The sequence below is a fragment of the Phaenicophaeus curvirostris genome, chromosome 5, assembly GCF_032191515.1.
Source record: "Phaenicophaeus curvirostris isolate KB17595 chromosome 5, BPBGC_Pcur_1.0, whole genome shotgun sequence".
Taxonomy (NCBI): Eukaryota; Metazoa; Chordata; class Aves; order Cuculiformes; family Cuculidae; genus Phaenicophaeus; species Phaenicophaeus curvirostris.
In genome coordinates this window covers 16748183-16764142 of record NC_091396.1, presented here as the reverse complement: position 1 = coordinate 16764142, position 15960 = coordinate 16748183, and the positions used below count along the sequence as shown (strand labels likewise).

At 41.1% G+C, this 15960-nt stretch overlaps 1 protein-coding gene across 1 annotated transcript in view; it reads right to left on the bottom strand.

The window, feature by feature from the left end:
* Nucleotides 1–14483, bottom strand: part of OSBPL5 (oxysterol binding protein like 5) — a 180400-nt gene extending 165917 nt beyond the window's left edge. Inside the window, exon 1 of the mRNA XM_069857726.1 lies at nucleotides 14378–14483. Within this exon, the coding sequence (XP_069713827.1) occupies nucleotides 14378–14392 (15 nt within the window). The 5' untranslated portion in view covers nucleotides 14393–14483. The remainder of the gene's footprint in view (nucleotides 1–14377) is intronic.
* Nucleotides 14484–15960: the final 1477 nt, after the last annotated feature.

Genomic DNA, 15960 nt, shown 5'->3' with positions numbered 1-15960 from the left:
TGCTATCTCTCTACAGCACACACACTGTAGAATGCAGATACAGCTTTAGTTTTCACAAAAGTCATAATGGCTCTCCCATGCAGAGTGGATTAGTAAAAAAGCAAGACTAAAAAGAACATCCCCGACCAGAGAAAATTACTTGGGTCTACAGACAACTTAAAGTCAATACGGCCTGATCAGATCAGAAAGGATTCAAGAAGATTTGGTATATATTGTGATAAAACTTTTTTTTTTCTTCCCTGAATTATATTCAGAATCAACACAAATTTGCAAAGTGTTTTGCTGATTTTCAATCTGCATTTTTTTTTATTGCTGAGCAAGATTTACCCACTTGTAGCCCTGACTGGAATGGAAATGACACAATAACTACAGGAAATTGCTTCCTTCTGCTGCTCTCCACAGCAAGTGGTTTAAACACACAGAAATCAGTACATTGTTCAGAAATGGAAATCATCCAAGACATGAAGGAAGTACAATATGCCTTATAAGACTAAATCTGCTCCAATATTTTCAAAACGGCATGCAAGACTTGAGGTGCATGATTCCCACTAGCACCAGGGAGAGTCACAACATTGCAGTATGGGTCTTTGAGATGAATGTGTTTGAGACATTATTTCACTAAAATTTAAACCAGCACTGCATTGCAAGAGCTTACAGCATTCTGGGAGTATAGATGAGAAAGCAAACAAACAAAAATGAGGAGAAAAATATCTTAGTAATGAAGGAAATGTATGAGGGAAATATAAACAGAAATAACAGTATTATTTGCATCCATTGCCTAGAAAATTGTCAATAATCAAGGTGATCAAGATGAAAGCTTTTAAATGATGGATAATCTGAGTTCTTTTAAATTAAATTCATTGCCAGTATGAACTGCAACTATATATACACACATTTTGACAGGGAAAGACTGACTAAGTTGAAGCCTTTTTATAAACGCCTAAACAAATATGGTGAAGAATAAAGATAGTGAGTTAACTGTTGGAAGTTGTATCCATCTAGACAATGGTGTAATCACCCCAGGCAGTGCAGAGTAACCCAGGTCTTCACATTAAAGTAAAAAACGTTAAGAATTGTACGTTCAAGAGTAAAATCAATTATCTTTAAAGGAGTGCTATCAGAAAGAGAGCTGGGCTTCCTCTAGTGATTTAATTTGGTCTGCAACAAACCACACCAAATGATAGCATCATCTCCTGGATCTTAATGCAGAAGTTCATCAGATTTCACATGTCCACAGAAAACTAAAGGGTTTTAACCATCTCTACAAAAGCAAAGCACTCAAAAACTAGTTTGATTGTCTTTTTTTTAACAGCAAGACAGTAGAAAACGCTGCCTGGCACCTTGTGGCACAGGACGACAGCCAGCTGAGAAGGAGCCAGGGGTATCACCTGGCTTTGTTGGAAAATCATCCTCCTTATGCCAAAGGCTTTTTCACCACCTTAAAAACAATCACAGTAAGGAGATAAAGCTGGCTTTTCCCATAACACACTGAATAAAAAAATAAAGAAATTCATTCTTATGCCAGTGTTAACCCACAGATACAGCAAAATTTAGTCTCTAAATCAGTAACCTGAGAAGAGATAAGGACTGACCAGGTATTCCTAAAGGGGATCATGGCAGAGTTTTTCCCTCTTCCCCATCCTACCTAACCCAGGACCTTCCCCTGCAGCTGGCTCTTCAATCCTGACCAAAGAAAGGCACTGAGAACAATCAGAGATAAAAACTCCTTCACAGGGTCCTCTTTCGTGAGTAGCTGATATCTTGGTTGCAATCTCAAGATTATTATGAATTGGGACCAGTCACCTGTGCATTCCTGCCATAAGCTCTGCACATGGGGTCCACACTGTCACACTAGGGCTAAGGTTACAGTCTACCAAAATGAAGTTTTAGACTATGACACTGTCAAATACCATGTAATAAAAAGACTCCAAGTGTGAGGCCAGAGAAAAGCATTGCAGGCTTAAAAGGCAAAGCTGAGGGTACATTGTTCTTCAAAGCAGAGGGAATATGAGGTGACAAGAAGCTAAAAATCAAGCTGCAAAAATATTAGTGCCCCTGGGCATGTCCAGAAACAACTAAAGACGATATTGTCTTTTGTTTGATAGAAAAGAAGGTGTCTGTTGCCCCAAAGAAAAACAACTGAACTCCATTTCTTTGAATTTACTTCACTACGTTGCTGGGTTTATAGATGTCTGGCATAAGTCCTGAAGTAACTGGAAATCATATCAGTAGAACAATTCATGTTTATAGCAATTGACAATGCGGTTCAGTGTGTTTATAAGAGTTTTTGCAAAAATCTTTCAGTAGAACCTGATTTTGCATATCCAGGCTTTTACTGGGACCAATACGACAGCACAGTAGAGTCGTGTGTTCCCTCTATGGGCACATCAGGAAACCACAACGCAAATAATTAGTGTGTGAGAGCTGATGCTTGACAATCTTGGGCCAGCAGCCAACCCAGCAAGGATAGCACCTGCAAAGCTCAGGCAGAAAAGCTTTAAACTCTACCTTCGTGGCTGCAAGGGCTTTTGTAAATCCTACCCTCTGGAAATAGGTAACCCATTTCTTCTTGGCTTCTGGTTGAGTACACACTCCTCTTGATAATAAAGCAAAGCATCTCCAAGGAATTCACCACTACTGGAAAAAAATCTAAAGTAAAATAGCAATTTAATTTGCAGAGCTCCCGATAAATTTGTTTTACTTTGGGATACAACTGGCCCCTCTTCCATTGAAGCAGTCACTAACAAGACAACACAGTTAACTGTGAACAAGGTGTTTATAAACTTCTTGATTACAAATAAAGCAGAGCCAAGGCCATGCAGAAGTGTGTTCACAACTTGCAGCACCTTGCCTACTCCCACAGTTCAATGCCTTTGGCTCTCCTGCTGGTTTTTCTAGGTGTGGTGGCACCAGAGGCTGCCCTGCTTCCAGTGCCACTTCCCTCCAAAGTGGAGTCCAGTCCCAATCCCACATCTCTTAAGGCATTTTGGAAAACAGCAGCTGAGCACACCAGAGTGCCAGAAAGCCCATACTGGACACTAGTCTGAGCAGCCTCAGTGAGATACCTCTTTATAATCACTAGTAACCTACACATAAATACATTCTAGCAAAATACAGCCTACGGTCTTTAAAAATAACTGTTTCTGCTGATTATTACAGCTGGGAGCAATGAAGTGTATGGGAAAAGAAGCAAGAGACCTAATGGACCTGAAACATGGTGAAACCTTTACCAGGAAAGCTGCTCTAGTCTGTTCAGTGGATTTTGGCTTAATATTCAAAGTCCCTTAATTTGCATAAATCCTGATCTTCCTCAGATTCATGCTTGGTCATGCTTAACTCTGCTAATATTAAGGAGACAGTTTTTTTCACATTGAGCCCTCAGTTCTTCAGAAGTTCTGGACTCCAAGACTTCACTTCAGCTTTCCATGTTTAATTCTACAAAGGGATTATTAAATACTTGGAAAAATGTTAGTTGTTTTATATCAGAATAAATGAAGGTCACATTAACTAGTTATGAAGAACTCATTTTTTATTAAACATACTATTGTGTCAAAGTAGGATCCAGACATAAGAGGAGACATATTTCAAGAGAAAATTAATAATATACTTCTAATATTCATTATAACTCTATAAATTATGTATGGAGTCATTTTTACAAGGCCAGAAAAGATCACTGTGATCATCGTCTGGCTTCTTGTTTGGAACAAGGGAAAAGATGTCATTGAACTTGTTCATACATATGTATTTTGCATTTTAAAAAACATACCTCATCTTGATTTAGCAATTGCAAGTAGTGAAGACTCCACAACAAGCACTGGTAAGTTGCTCCAGTGATTGATTAATCTCTTTCATGTAAAGGCTATGTTTATCTGCTTCTCCTCCACTGCCAGTGCTGACTGCCAGACAGCAGAACAGCTGACATGCTGTTGTCTCTGATAAGAGGTCTCCACAGCAGGATGCAGTGCTGGGCAATGACAGCGGGGCTAAGTCAAGTACAAACAGCAGCACGGCCTCCAGGTACTGCTTCCAATGTAACTGAATTAGCCTCGTTGCAAGGCAGGGTTTAGGCTGAGCTAAGGCAGTTATGCTGCTTCTAGTACCGAGAAAGAGCCATGGGGAAGTAGTTCGGGTGTCCCTACATGGCATTTTCTTATGCTGCTGATATCCAAGGGCTGCAGTCGGGTGACATGGGAAAGGAGCTCCTCCTGGCACATCACCAGAAGATGGACAGCTTGCAAGCCACCCACTGCCATGCTTCCCAAACTGCCGTTTCTGGTGAGAAGATTCCAAAAACTAGCTGCACCTGACTTCCCTCCCTGAGCTTCAGCTCACCTGGTTCAAATCCCCAAGGAGAGTCCCTCTTCCCCCTCCTCTTGCATTCATCGCACAGAGACATGGCTACGTAGAAACACACAGAGTTTGCTCTCTGCGCCCACCTCCAGCCAAGCCAGACAGCCCTGACCTACCAACCATCCTTTATTCCTTTCTGTCTCTGACCCATATGTCATCTACTGTCAGTGTCAGCAGCACTTCTGCTGCTTCCTTCCAGGTCACTGTCATGACTCTAAAAGCACATTCCCTCTGTCTCCAAAACCTCGACACAGTCTGATTTGAAACAGCCACTGTTAGCATTCACTGCTGGCAGCCTGACCCTCAGCTGACAGCAAAGTGGGTCGATCCTCCCCCCTCCCAATTCCTGCCACACGCACAGGGAGGGAATGCAGAGGGAAAAGCAAATCGCTGCTTGGCAGAACAAGGAGCATCAAAGCAGAAAGCTGCAACATATCCTGTCAGTGATTTTTTGATGGGGGACCAAGGGCCAAGTTCGACAGGCTTCCCTATGCTTTCCACGGCAGATTGGCAGCCTCTCACAGCTCCAGATTGGTAGTATATGGGTGCTAAGATATACAGAGTTACTCTTGAAGATTTACTCTTTATGGATAGGGAAATGAGGAAAAAAATACAAGGTTTTTACATATCTTGTCAGATACAAAATACCTTTTGTTTCTTGTAGGGAGGCAACACTCCATATTTGATGCTACATAATTTCCATTACAAAGCCCTATTTTATTCTCCTGTAATTTTGTGCAAGAAACTTGCTCCAAGTTCCAAATTGCCTGATTTTATGCTGCAGGAAAACAATAACCTCCCTGCAAGCACCTAGTATTTACTTACAGTTGAACAAATCTTGAATGGCACTTGTCTTTGTAAATGATCAATGAACATCACAGATATCTGTCCATGGAGCTGGTTACCCACTGAGTGGTGAACTCAGCTGGCTTTGGCGACACCCAACCAAATGGTGCCAGGCAAAATTCTGCCTCAAAGTCTGAGGTTGCTCTTTTTAAAATACTTAGCTATTGATCTTATTTGGAGTGTCTTCCAGGAAGGACAGCCTATCTGAAAGGTAACAGGTCAGACTGATCTTAAGGATGCCCTTAAGAGTTTCTTTTCTTTTAAATGAAGAAGCCCTGAAAATTACTTACTAAATTGGCATCACTTTAGCAGATTTTTTTTGCAGTAGAATTTTGAGACTTCAGTGTCCCATGTGGCTGTTCGCATTTCTGTTCTGTGCTTAAGGAGGAGACAGTGAAAAAAAGGCAGTGAATCAAAGATTCACAAGCAGTATAAAGTAGCATCCTACTACTGAAACAACAGAACTAAGAAATATCTAATGGGATTTGACTTCATCTGATATAGTCTCAATAATCTATTATAAAGCGATGTATAACAACAGAATCACAAAGTGGTTGAAGTTGGAAGGGCCTTCTGGAGGTTGTCCAGAGCCCCAGTTGTACTCTGTCATTGTCCTACAAGCAACTAGAAGATCCCTGGAGCTGTGGGCAAATGAAGCTCTGCACCATCCACCTTCTCTATATCTTGTCATGATCCTACAAGCAGCTGGAGGGTCCCTGCAGCCATGGACCAAGGGAGCACCACTTCACCCATCTTCTGTGTGAAACTTAAAAATTTTCTGATTCAGGAATCCATTGGCTGGTTTGGGTCATCTTTTTTGCGAAATCTTTTGAGGCTTTTCCTTTTGCATAAGGATTGCATAAGCCTCAGCATCTTAGTAAATTGAGCTAAACAAAATTCAAAGCATATTAAGTGGCATATCTAAGATTAGAGTCTGCAGGCAGGGATATGTAAACCAAATGTGTGCTATAAAGGAAACAGCAGGTCCTTCAGCAGTGTAACTGAAACACAACTGGCTCCTTGGCTGTTCATGAGAATCTCTCTCACATCTGGAATTCAAGCCTCTGATGGGCCCTCTGGGACGGAGGAATGAGCAAATCTTAGGTTTAGCATCAGAACAGACAGACTGTGAGCACCCAGAAAAGCTGAAGGACTCACTTTGATTTATAGACACCAACTGTCATGCTCTATAATAATTAATTTCATTAACAGGGCTGAGATCAGTGTCTCCTTACCAAAAAAGTGGCAGGAAAACCCTCAAGCAAAACAGCAGAAAATATCTTTACGCATCTGCAACACATAGACTGACAAATATTTTGCTCCCATGCTGACAGGACTGCTAATGTCACAAGAGCAGCTGAACCAAAATGAGCTTTCTTACAAGACAAGCAAATGCAATGTACTGTGAAGCTGCGTGCGAGGACTTGTGCTTTTAAGGATAAGGAATGTATTACGTGGCAGCCAGCTGACCTACATTTACAGCTGAAGACACAAAGCTGACCCACAGGGAGTTCTGTCTAACCTACAAACACAGAAGGAGTGCTAGTCAAACAGACCATGCCTTTTAAAATTATAAACTGAGCAGGAGCAGCAGCATGGGGATGGGGTTTTCCTGCTGCCATATGTAAGAAGCAAACAGTTCAATACAGCACGATGAGCCACTGCTGGCAGGGAAGCATATCTCAGAATAACTCCTACCTCCTCAATATCCCATGCTGCAGGGAGGAAAGCACACTCTTGGTACGTGGAGGCAAACCAAGTGGGCAGTTAGTGAGATGGCAGCATGGACTGAGCTGGACAAACCAGGTCGTGGGACCCTTTTGCAGACAGTAAGGCTGCTGCAAAGCCAGTGCTGCTGTGGTTTCACTGCCACTAAGTTCGTGTCATCACAGCTCACAAAAGTAACAACACCCAGACACAAACACAACCTGCCACATGAGCATGGAGAACCTTCAAACAAAAACAAGGGGATAAACATTGTAGGGTTGCTAGGCCATAAAGAGAGGAAAGGAGGAGACAGAGGTAAAACCTTCCCCCAGCGCACTGGTGGTAATTGCTTCAGCATAAGGAGAGAATCACACATGCTTGGAACCAGAATTTCAACTGCCACCAAACAAAGTAGCTCTGTTGAGATTAGTGCAGTGCTGCTTCACACTGAGGATCCCCCTGTTGGCACAAATCAGCCTTTAGAAAACTGGGAAGTTAATTTGCTGAGTCCTGACTCAAATATATCAACTCTTCTTGAACAGAGCCTTTCCTGGCCCTCTGTGACGCTCTATGGTCATATGACAACTAAAGAGCACGTGAGCTCTTTTTCCACTGCTAGAGTGGAAAGGGAAAGATGTAAAAGAAAAATTGAATGTTACTGCAAGAGGAAATTGAATATCCTAAACCCACCTATTAAAGACAAGCTGTAAGGGCTAGGTCAGCCACCTTGCCTTGCTAATTAAGCCACTAACATTTCATCTCTGGCAAGCATGAGTGACAGCTCTATACTTTGGATTTTTATGAGAAAAAACCAGAGCAAGGAAAATAACTCTGCTGGGCTCAATAGATGTATACAAATAACCACAGTAGGAAACAATCATTAACAAAGCTTGGGTAGAAAGACATCTCTCAGATTACTTGGCATTACTTCCTTTTTAATTTTATTTTTCAGAAATCTAACTATCTTTTTTCAAAACTTCACACAGAGATGAATTTTCCTGGGAGCAGCTGGTGCATTTCTGCAGTGTTCAGGGAAAGCCTGAAATGCAGCCATTGCATCAATGCAAATGCCTGATGCAAATGCAATAACTTCCTAAAAGCCAGTGCAACTTAACTGCAGTTAACTGCAGTGTGAAGTGGGGACTAAATGCCGAGACATATCCACATGGCTCACTTGCAACTCAGAGCTTGTGTTGGTGCAAGTTGCTGCAGTGAGTGTACATATATCTCACAGACTTAACCAGGTCAAGATTTTTACCTGCACTCCCACGCAGAAATCACCATCCGCATAGGGTCTTCATGGTATTTCTCTGAGACACTGATGAAAAGTATAATGCTCATATATGGGAGCTGACATAAACTTGAAAACAAATCATATCATATTTTAATGTATCACATCTTTGTCCTTCAAGACAGAGAGGGGTAAGAAGCTGGTGAAATGTTTCCTTTTTTTATATTAAACTTTGATGTCCACCATATTAGAAAAGGGCAAGGGGAATGAGGTTTGGTTTGCAGACCAGGAAGGAACATTTAATATAAAAACCTAATGTGCTGTGATAAAACTGCTTGGGGAAACTCTTGTTTCTGGCATGGATTCTGGAAGAAGGAAAAATAATTCAAGCGCTCATTGTTCCTTTCCTGAGACAAGTGCATTTTTCCTCTGTGCTTAGCTTCAAATGTGATCATTTATATTACAAAAGTTAAGACATTTAGTCATTACTGTCCCTGATACTCTTATCAGTTCAGCACGTAACTTCCAAACTTTACTCCTCACAGAAAATATTTCAGTCATTTCATGATCAGCAATTCTTTGTGGTCAAAGTTAGGCATTTTTTTCTTCTGGTAAACAAAGAACTTTCTATTCATTCAAGGAAGATGGGCTAGAAAGACATTTCAAGGATGATTAAAGGATTCAACAGCATAAGCACCTATCTGAGCCACTTTTAAAGGTTAGACAGTCAGCAGCTTTAAAGATACTTTTGACAACTCTAAACATTTTACCCCAATTTTGAGATACAGCAATTTGCCAGAACCTGAGAAGATGGCAGACTATTCCACACAGTCTGAAACAGCATGTCAGGCATATTTTTTGTTAGTTGCCACCTCCTCTAAGAACAGAGGAAGTGACCAGCATATATTCTATGTGGCAAATTACATATTTCCTAAAATCTGTACTAGTCATCTAGGTTTATGAAACATTGCAGAACTCTTTTCCTCTAAAGGGAAATATAAAAATAACAAGTATATAATTCCTCTGTATAACATCAAAATTATAGGTGTGTAACTTCAGATAGAAAAGTTAGTTGAAAGGAGAAACCAGGTATGTTGGGGAAACATTTTATATGTTAAGATTCAAGTGTTTGGCTGAAAGTTCACAACACTACTAGTTTTCACAGTGTTTTAAGTGCTTTATATTTGAGTTCCGTGAAGCACTAACTTAAATGATTACAGGATCCTTTGAAGGTTTCCCCCCCACTTTAGTTACATATGCGAAGAACAATTTTTTCAACTTTGTGCCTTGTACTAAGACTCCACATGAGAGCTTATTTTAGCCTAGATTCCCACAAATTGCCACATTTTAATGATTTCTTCGTCAAAGGAGCAATGTCCATCTGGACACACTTCACCAGCCTCATATCATCACATACAAAGTGATGCATGATGCATGGTATGGAAATGCACCATCTGCCTTGGGTTTTAAGCTATCATGTTGTACCCACCATTTGCAGTAGGTTAGGGGACACAAATCTTTGCTTACATGGAACAGCGGGCAAGTCTGTGAAGTTGGTAGTTCACTACTGTCAGACCAGAAGTTCACACTACTTTGAGGGTGCTGGTAGTGTTGCAGCAGGCTATGAGAGGACATAGGTTGCTATCTTACTGATGAAACTTTCCTGAAGCGACACCAATAGGCCTTCTTGCCTATCCTTCTCCCTGCTTCCTTCCTGCGTCACCTTGCCCTTTAAAGGACGACATGAAAACTGTGAGGGAGAAAATCTCCTTCGTTCAGGGAAACAGAAATGTACATACATGCATGTGTTTTAAATACATAAGATTACATTAAAGATATGAGTCATGTTTAATCAATATAATTTTCTGGTAGAAAGCACCCCAGGAAGGTCCCAAACACTTGCTGCCCACTCAGACCAAAGTGGCTAGAAGAGCTAAACTCTAAGGGAGGACACGAGCTGCTCTGGAGAGATCTTATCACCCATCCATCTGTTGTGACAGTGAGCATAGAAAACAGGGAGACTAGTTGTCACCTAGCTCCTGTTTTCTGCCTCATAGCAATGTTTTGAGGATAATAATGAGCAAACTTCAGAAAGCTTTGCTTTCCAAGATGATATTTCCATGGAGATATTCCTGAATGTCTCCAGATGGTGTCCTGGATATGGATTTCAGTTTTGTATCTACAAGGCATGATAACACTGTGATTAAAAGCAAACAGGTTGCCTTTATTCTGAGGTGTGCAGAGGGTAGGGGTGAGAAGGGAGGAGGATTAGATTGGGGATTTTTTTTTTCAACGCATATTTCTCACGCACAAGAAGTTCTAATTTTGCTTTGTTTTCTAAATAAACCCCAATGCTCTGGCTAGTTTTTATCTGTCCCTGTATGCCAGACATCCTGGAATCTGGATTATGCACCATGGAAAAACTGTCCTCACACATTCTATGAAAGAATGAAACTTGCTGGTGGGGAAAAGCCATTCTGGTTTTACCTAGTTTGACTTAGAACACAAGGAAGTTGCTGACCCTGCTGATGAGGTGTGTGTAACATGCACCAGACCTTCACACTGGAAAATGCTGATTTATCTAAGGTACCTTCTGGTAGTGTCCATTTTCTTACTGAAGACAATCTTCTACTCAGAAAGCCAAGATTATATGTTATGTTCTGTATTGCCTGAAAATAAATGCCTTAGTGTTGCAGAAGCTGCAGAGCATGTGATCAAAAAATGCCATATGGGCCACTTATTAACAATGAAAAATGAATGCACCATTTGTTAGTCTGTAATTAAACTGAAGAATAATATTCTGGTTTTCATTTCCATTGTTGATCTGACAATTTGTATCAAAGAGAATAAACATTCTCTTGCCTTATCACTCCTAGCATGAATTCACAGCACATCAGGTTTACAAATGGATACTGGTATTATCACAAATACTTCATATTATGGCTTAATAATATGCTGATATATATGTAAGCACATTGCCTGCCAGCTTCCTCCTTATATACATGTTAATAGGACTGTGTTTATACACATTTAAAGGAATGTAAATTCACATCCAAATTAACACAAAACCAATCAAGATAAAAATAAAATCACTGCAGTCAGTTTATATGTCATTCTGAATTTCAAGTACTTTAAAATACTACTGCAATCTCCAAGTCCACATTCTAAACTAACTTACTGTAAATGTATCATACAAAAGCTATTTTAGAATTCGTATTTCCACTTTCTTCACTCACATCTTAATTTAAAAACAAAACATTTTCAAATAAATGCTTTTTTAAAAGTCTGAGAATCATAGTTTTCCCTCAGATCCAGTTCTACAGAATAATCAAATATAACCATTAACAAAGATCACAAGCTTTATGATATTTTTAGTTGCCTCCTCTTCTGAGATTTTTCCACTTTTCTCCATTTTCCTCCCTCAAAGCAAAAGGGATAGAAATGCCCTTATCTTTTACCAACTCCAAGAAAAAAAAGAGAAGTCAGAATAATCCTGGCACATTTAAAAGGCCAAGGGAGGCAATTGGGGTGCAGAGTACACACCCAACAACTGATGGCAGAAGAACAAAAATCTGCAATGCTGTTTTAAGGCTGACTGCAACTGCTGCCTTCACAGTCCTGTGAGTTGTGTCACAGGCCAGAAAAGGCTGATACAGCCAATGTGACCTGCCCTCCTCCCCTGCCTTCCCACAGGGCCCTGGGCCATCCTCACCTCCCAAGGACTGCTCACAGAGGCCACCAACACAGTGCAGGCAGAAGGAATGCTCCTTGGAAATCCATTCCAGAGGTGCTCGGAGTGAGGCCACCTCCACTTTGGCTTGACAGTGACAGAAGTCACCGGCGTTTTACCTGAGAGCAGCCTGTATTTAGCACTTGCATGACTGCTGTCTTGCAGAAACACACCAACAGCATACCAGTAACAGGGTATCAAAGTGCCTTCCGAAGGATTGAGAGGACCATGTGTCCTCCCTCAAGTAAGTTGCATCCTGCTTAGTGGTAAAGCTTCATTTCTACCATGGGTTGCTTTCAAGTGCTTCTCATTTAAACCTAAAACCAGCAAAATCCACAGCTCCATGCTCAGTTTCCTTCTCTTTTCCTTCTTTTTTTAGTATTACAACTACAACAGACACAGACTGCAACTTCAAATGCACGTCTGACATTAGTACAAAAAACTTTTCCAGGAGGATGAATAGGAACCAAGCTGGTATGTCAATACTGTTTTCCGAGTGTATTAAACTTAAATCTTAATCTGAAAGAAGCCCTAATTGAAATTACACAACAAAATCCCAGGAAATCACAAACCCATCTATAAAACTAGATAATTCTGTTCTGCAGACACTGCCTCACATTCCGTAGAATGGCAATGCCTGTGATTTCTAGAAGGGATGTTTGAAATCCAATAAGTATGAATGTCAGCTTTCCGTGTCTCCCTTAGAAGCCTCAGCCAGCAGGAATAGGAGCAGGAGTAGAGCAAAAACACAGGAGAAGGGCAAAATTTTAGTTAAAAATAGTTTTGACTATTTACCTGGTCAACAAATGAATGTTTAGAAGACAGAGCACCAGAGTTTGTCAATGCCACCTGGCACAATTGCACCGAAGCCATACTAAAACACATTTGCTGCATCATTTCCCATTAAGATAAGGTCCTATTTCACTCTCATAATTGCTGCTGATACTAGAGCTACATGACCTCATATACTGCCATTCCACTTGTCATGGGAATTGGTTCAGCATGGTTATTTCCTCCTGCAGCTGAAACACAACTAGGAATTGCACCAAGTGAGGCCTCCCGTCCACCCCACTTGGGCACAATAGGGAAACTCTTCCTTACAAATACAGCTGCAAATCCATGTGCACATCTCTTTTCCACCTGCAAAACCTGGCCCTCCTACTCTGATCTCTTCCTGTAGTTTTCAAAACATAACACCAACGCAGCTTGGAAAGGCAGCTGTAATGCAGGTGGTTTTAAAAGGCTATAGCCTGCACCATGTCATCTATTTCTGGTTCCTTAAGAAACTCATTGCATCCCAGGCCAATGTGGTACTTTAAAGCTGTTCCATCAAAGGCAAATCATGAAGCTGCTCAGGTTCCCCTTGGCCCTCAGGAAGAATGAAGAAAATCATTGTTGCCTTCAACACAGTTGTGCTAAGCACAGCCCAATAGTATGCAAGGTTCTAGTTCAGGAAGTGTTTGGGGACTGTAAAGCTATAGCTTTACTAATCTTTAATTTAATACTTGGTCTTAGCCCTGAGGATGCTATATAGTCCCTTCACTATGCATACCAGGGTCTATTTGCCGAAAACACTACCACCCCACTTCCTCACTCGCTTATCCTATGAAGAACAATGAAACATTAGAGTGAGGTATTTTGAACAGGTACAGTGATAAAAGGTTGTTTCCTAAAGCTATCAAAAAGTCACAGTTACCAACTCCACTCTGGCTATTAGGTTGTTAGAGTGACATTAAAATATTTGGTACTGCTCCTGAAGCAGCAGGTATGCTGTGCTCTCAGGATTACCTGCACCTTTAAATACTATAGATCTGCTGCAGTCTAAAAAGCTGCATTCCTTCAATCTGTTCTAGTGCTGCAGGTCAACCATCAATTCCTTAGGTAGCAATAGTTTTGGAGTCTCTTCCAGAAATGTTCATCTGGAGAGTTGTTTGCAACTGATGCAGGTGCAATGCAGTATCCTGCCACTTTGAGCACCACACACTTTGGGGGCTACATTAAAAACATTCTCTTCCTCAGCTCTGCCCTATTTTTGCTCTGTTGTAGAGCACAACTTGAAAAACAATCCATAGCATCAAACTTCACAAAAGATATCCTTAAAAAAGAAAGGGCAAGATTAATCAGCAGTTTTTAGAAGATTTGAGCAAATATTAGCAAGCAGCTCTCATATTTTGAGTTTCCACTAGCAAAAGAATAAAGCTGAAGAAAACATTTTAATATCAACATCTTGCAGATGTATTTTGTTCTCTCATGGTAAAATGCTTCAATCAATGTCTTGCAGCACAGCAAATAACCAGACAAGGAGACAAATGCAGTGTTTCAACTTAGATCATTGCAACAGTTAATTGAGCATTTTGTGACAGCAAGCAATTTACCAAGTACATTTTCACATAATTAAGCAGCAAACCAGACACAGTCCACAGGAGCTGCACATTTAATTGTGTCAGCAATTATATCATAAAGCACTTCACGCATATATATGGGTATAAACGGACCTATCTTTATATACTTACTGTGCAGCAAGGCATGGGTGTAATGTTGGTATCGAAACAAGTGCTTTACAGCCCCAGGCACAGCAACCTTCCTCTCACTCTCATCTCGGGCAAGTCAGTGTTTCTGGAAGGTGGCCAGGCAAGATCAGATTCATCAGCCAATAAAATTGTCTAAAGCTGCTGTTCCACAGGAGACCGTTCCTCTGGCTGCAGACTCAGGAGCAGCCAATAAAGGAGAAAATCGGCTTCAGAGTGCGGGCAAGCATTTAATCCCATGTTAAGGATCTGCTCTCCAAAAATTCAGCTTTCCCCTGCCTGTCCTGCTGTACACAGTCAACCTGCATGAAAAACAACTTGTACTTGACTTGACTGGCTAAAATAGATTCACAGCTATTCTGAACACTGACAAGGGTAAAGAAATCAGTCAAGCAGGTGCCTGATGTACTGGGAAGCAATATAGCAACATCCTGAGATGAGATGTGAATTCATGCTGCTGGCGGAAGTACCACATCAGACCCAGCTTTGTAGGGGGTGGTGGGAATTACTGCTCAAATAACAGTGCATTCACTTAAGGGCAGATATGTTGTTCATGGTAGGCAGTGTGGAGAAAGTCTTACCTCTATTTTATCTTCCAGAGCTGGATGTGCTGCAGTGGCTGCATGAAGCCATCCTGTCCTCAGACCCATGTGTTCACCCTGGAGTTCATTGCCATTCGGAAAAGCCCTTGATTTCAACCTGCCAGTCTGCTGGCAGCAGCAAAATATCCCCATGTGCAACAAAATTTTACAGAGGTGGCAGTTGGAGAGGGCTGACATCCAGAGACATCTGGGAGACCCTAGGTCTTGCTTTCACTAGGAAAAATATGAAAGGCAGTCTTAGTATGTGTTAACTAACGTCTAGTAAATCCTAAATGTGACAAGGCATTTGTTGCAATTATGCATGTTAGTAGATCAGGAAAGGCCTTGGGAGGTCTTTATTTCTAAATTAACACTATGAGGAAGACCAAGTCTATATGACACCAGTCTGAAAATGTGTCGCTTGACAGCACATGATCTATTTTGCTATGAAATCCGAATAGAGAAAAAAGCACAGGTGGTCTATGCACTCTGTTTTACTCCCTTGCTGTCATTCACTTTTCTTAAGTTCTTTGAGGTAAAAACTACTTGAATTTGTTTGCACAGAAGTATTACACCAAAGTGCTTCATCTGCAAAGTTGGCTTGCCATCCAGTCTGAGGGCAGTCCAGGGCAAGGCCCACATCTCCAGCAACATTGAATTCAGTCTCCTGACACAAGTGAAAAGCAAATAACCATCCAGTCTTCACCAGTACCATTAGATATCCTCACCTACATGTATTAGAGGACAAAGCTGTCTGCAGCGCAGACAGCCTCTTGGAAAGTTAAGACTTAGCAAAAAGCTACACCACACCTTAACATGGGAGTGGTTTCTTAATGAAAAAGCAAGTGGCAAGACAGAAAAGGGTTTTCTTAGAAAAGGGTCAGAAAGACTGTCATTAACAATAACCACTTTCCCCTTTCATGTAGCATTGCCTTTAATCTCCTGTTTTGATACAGACTTTTCACTTATTTTTGCAAGATAGTGGTC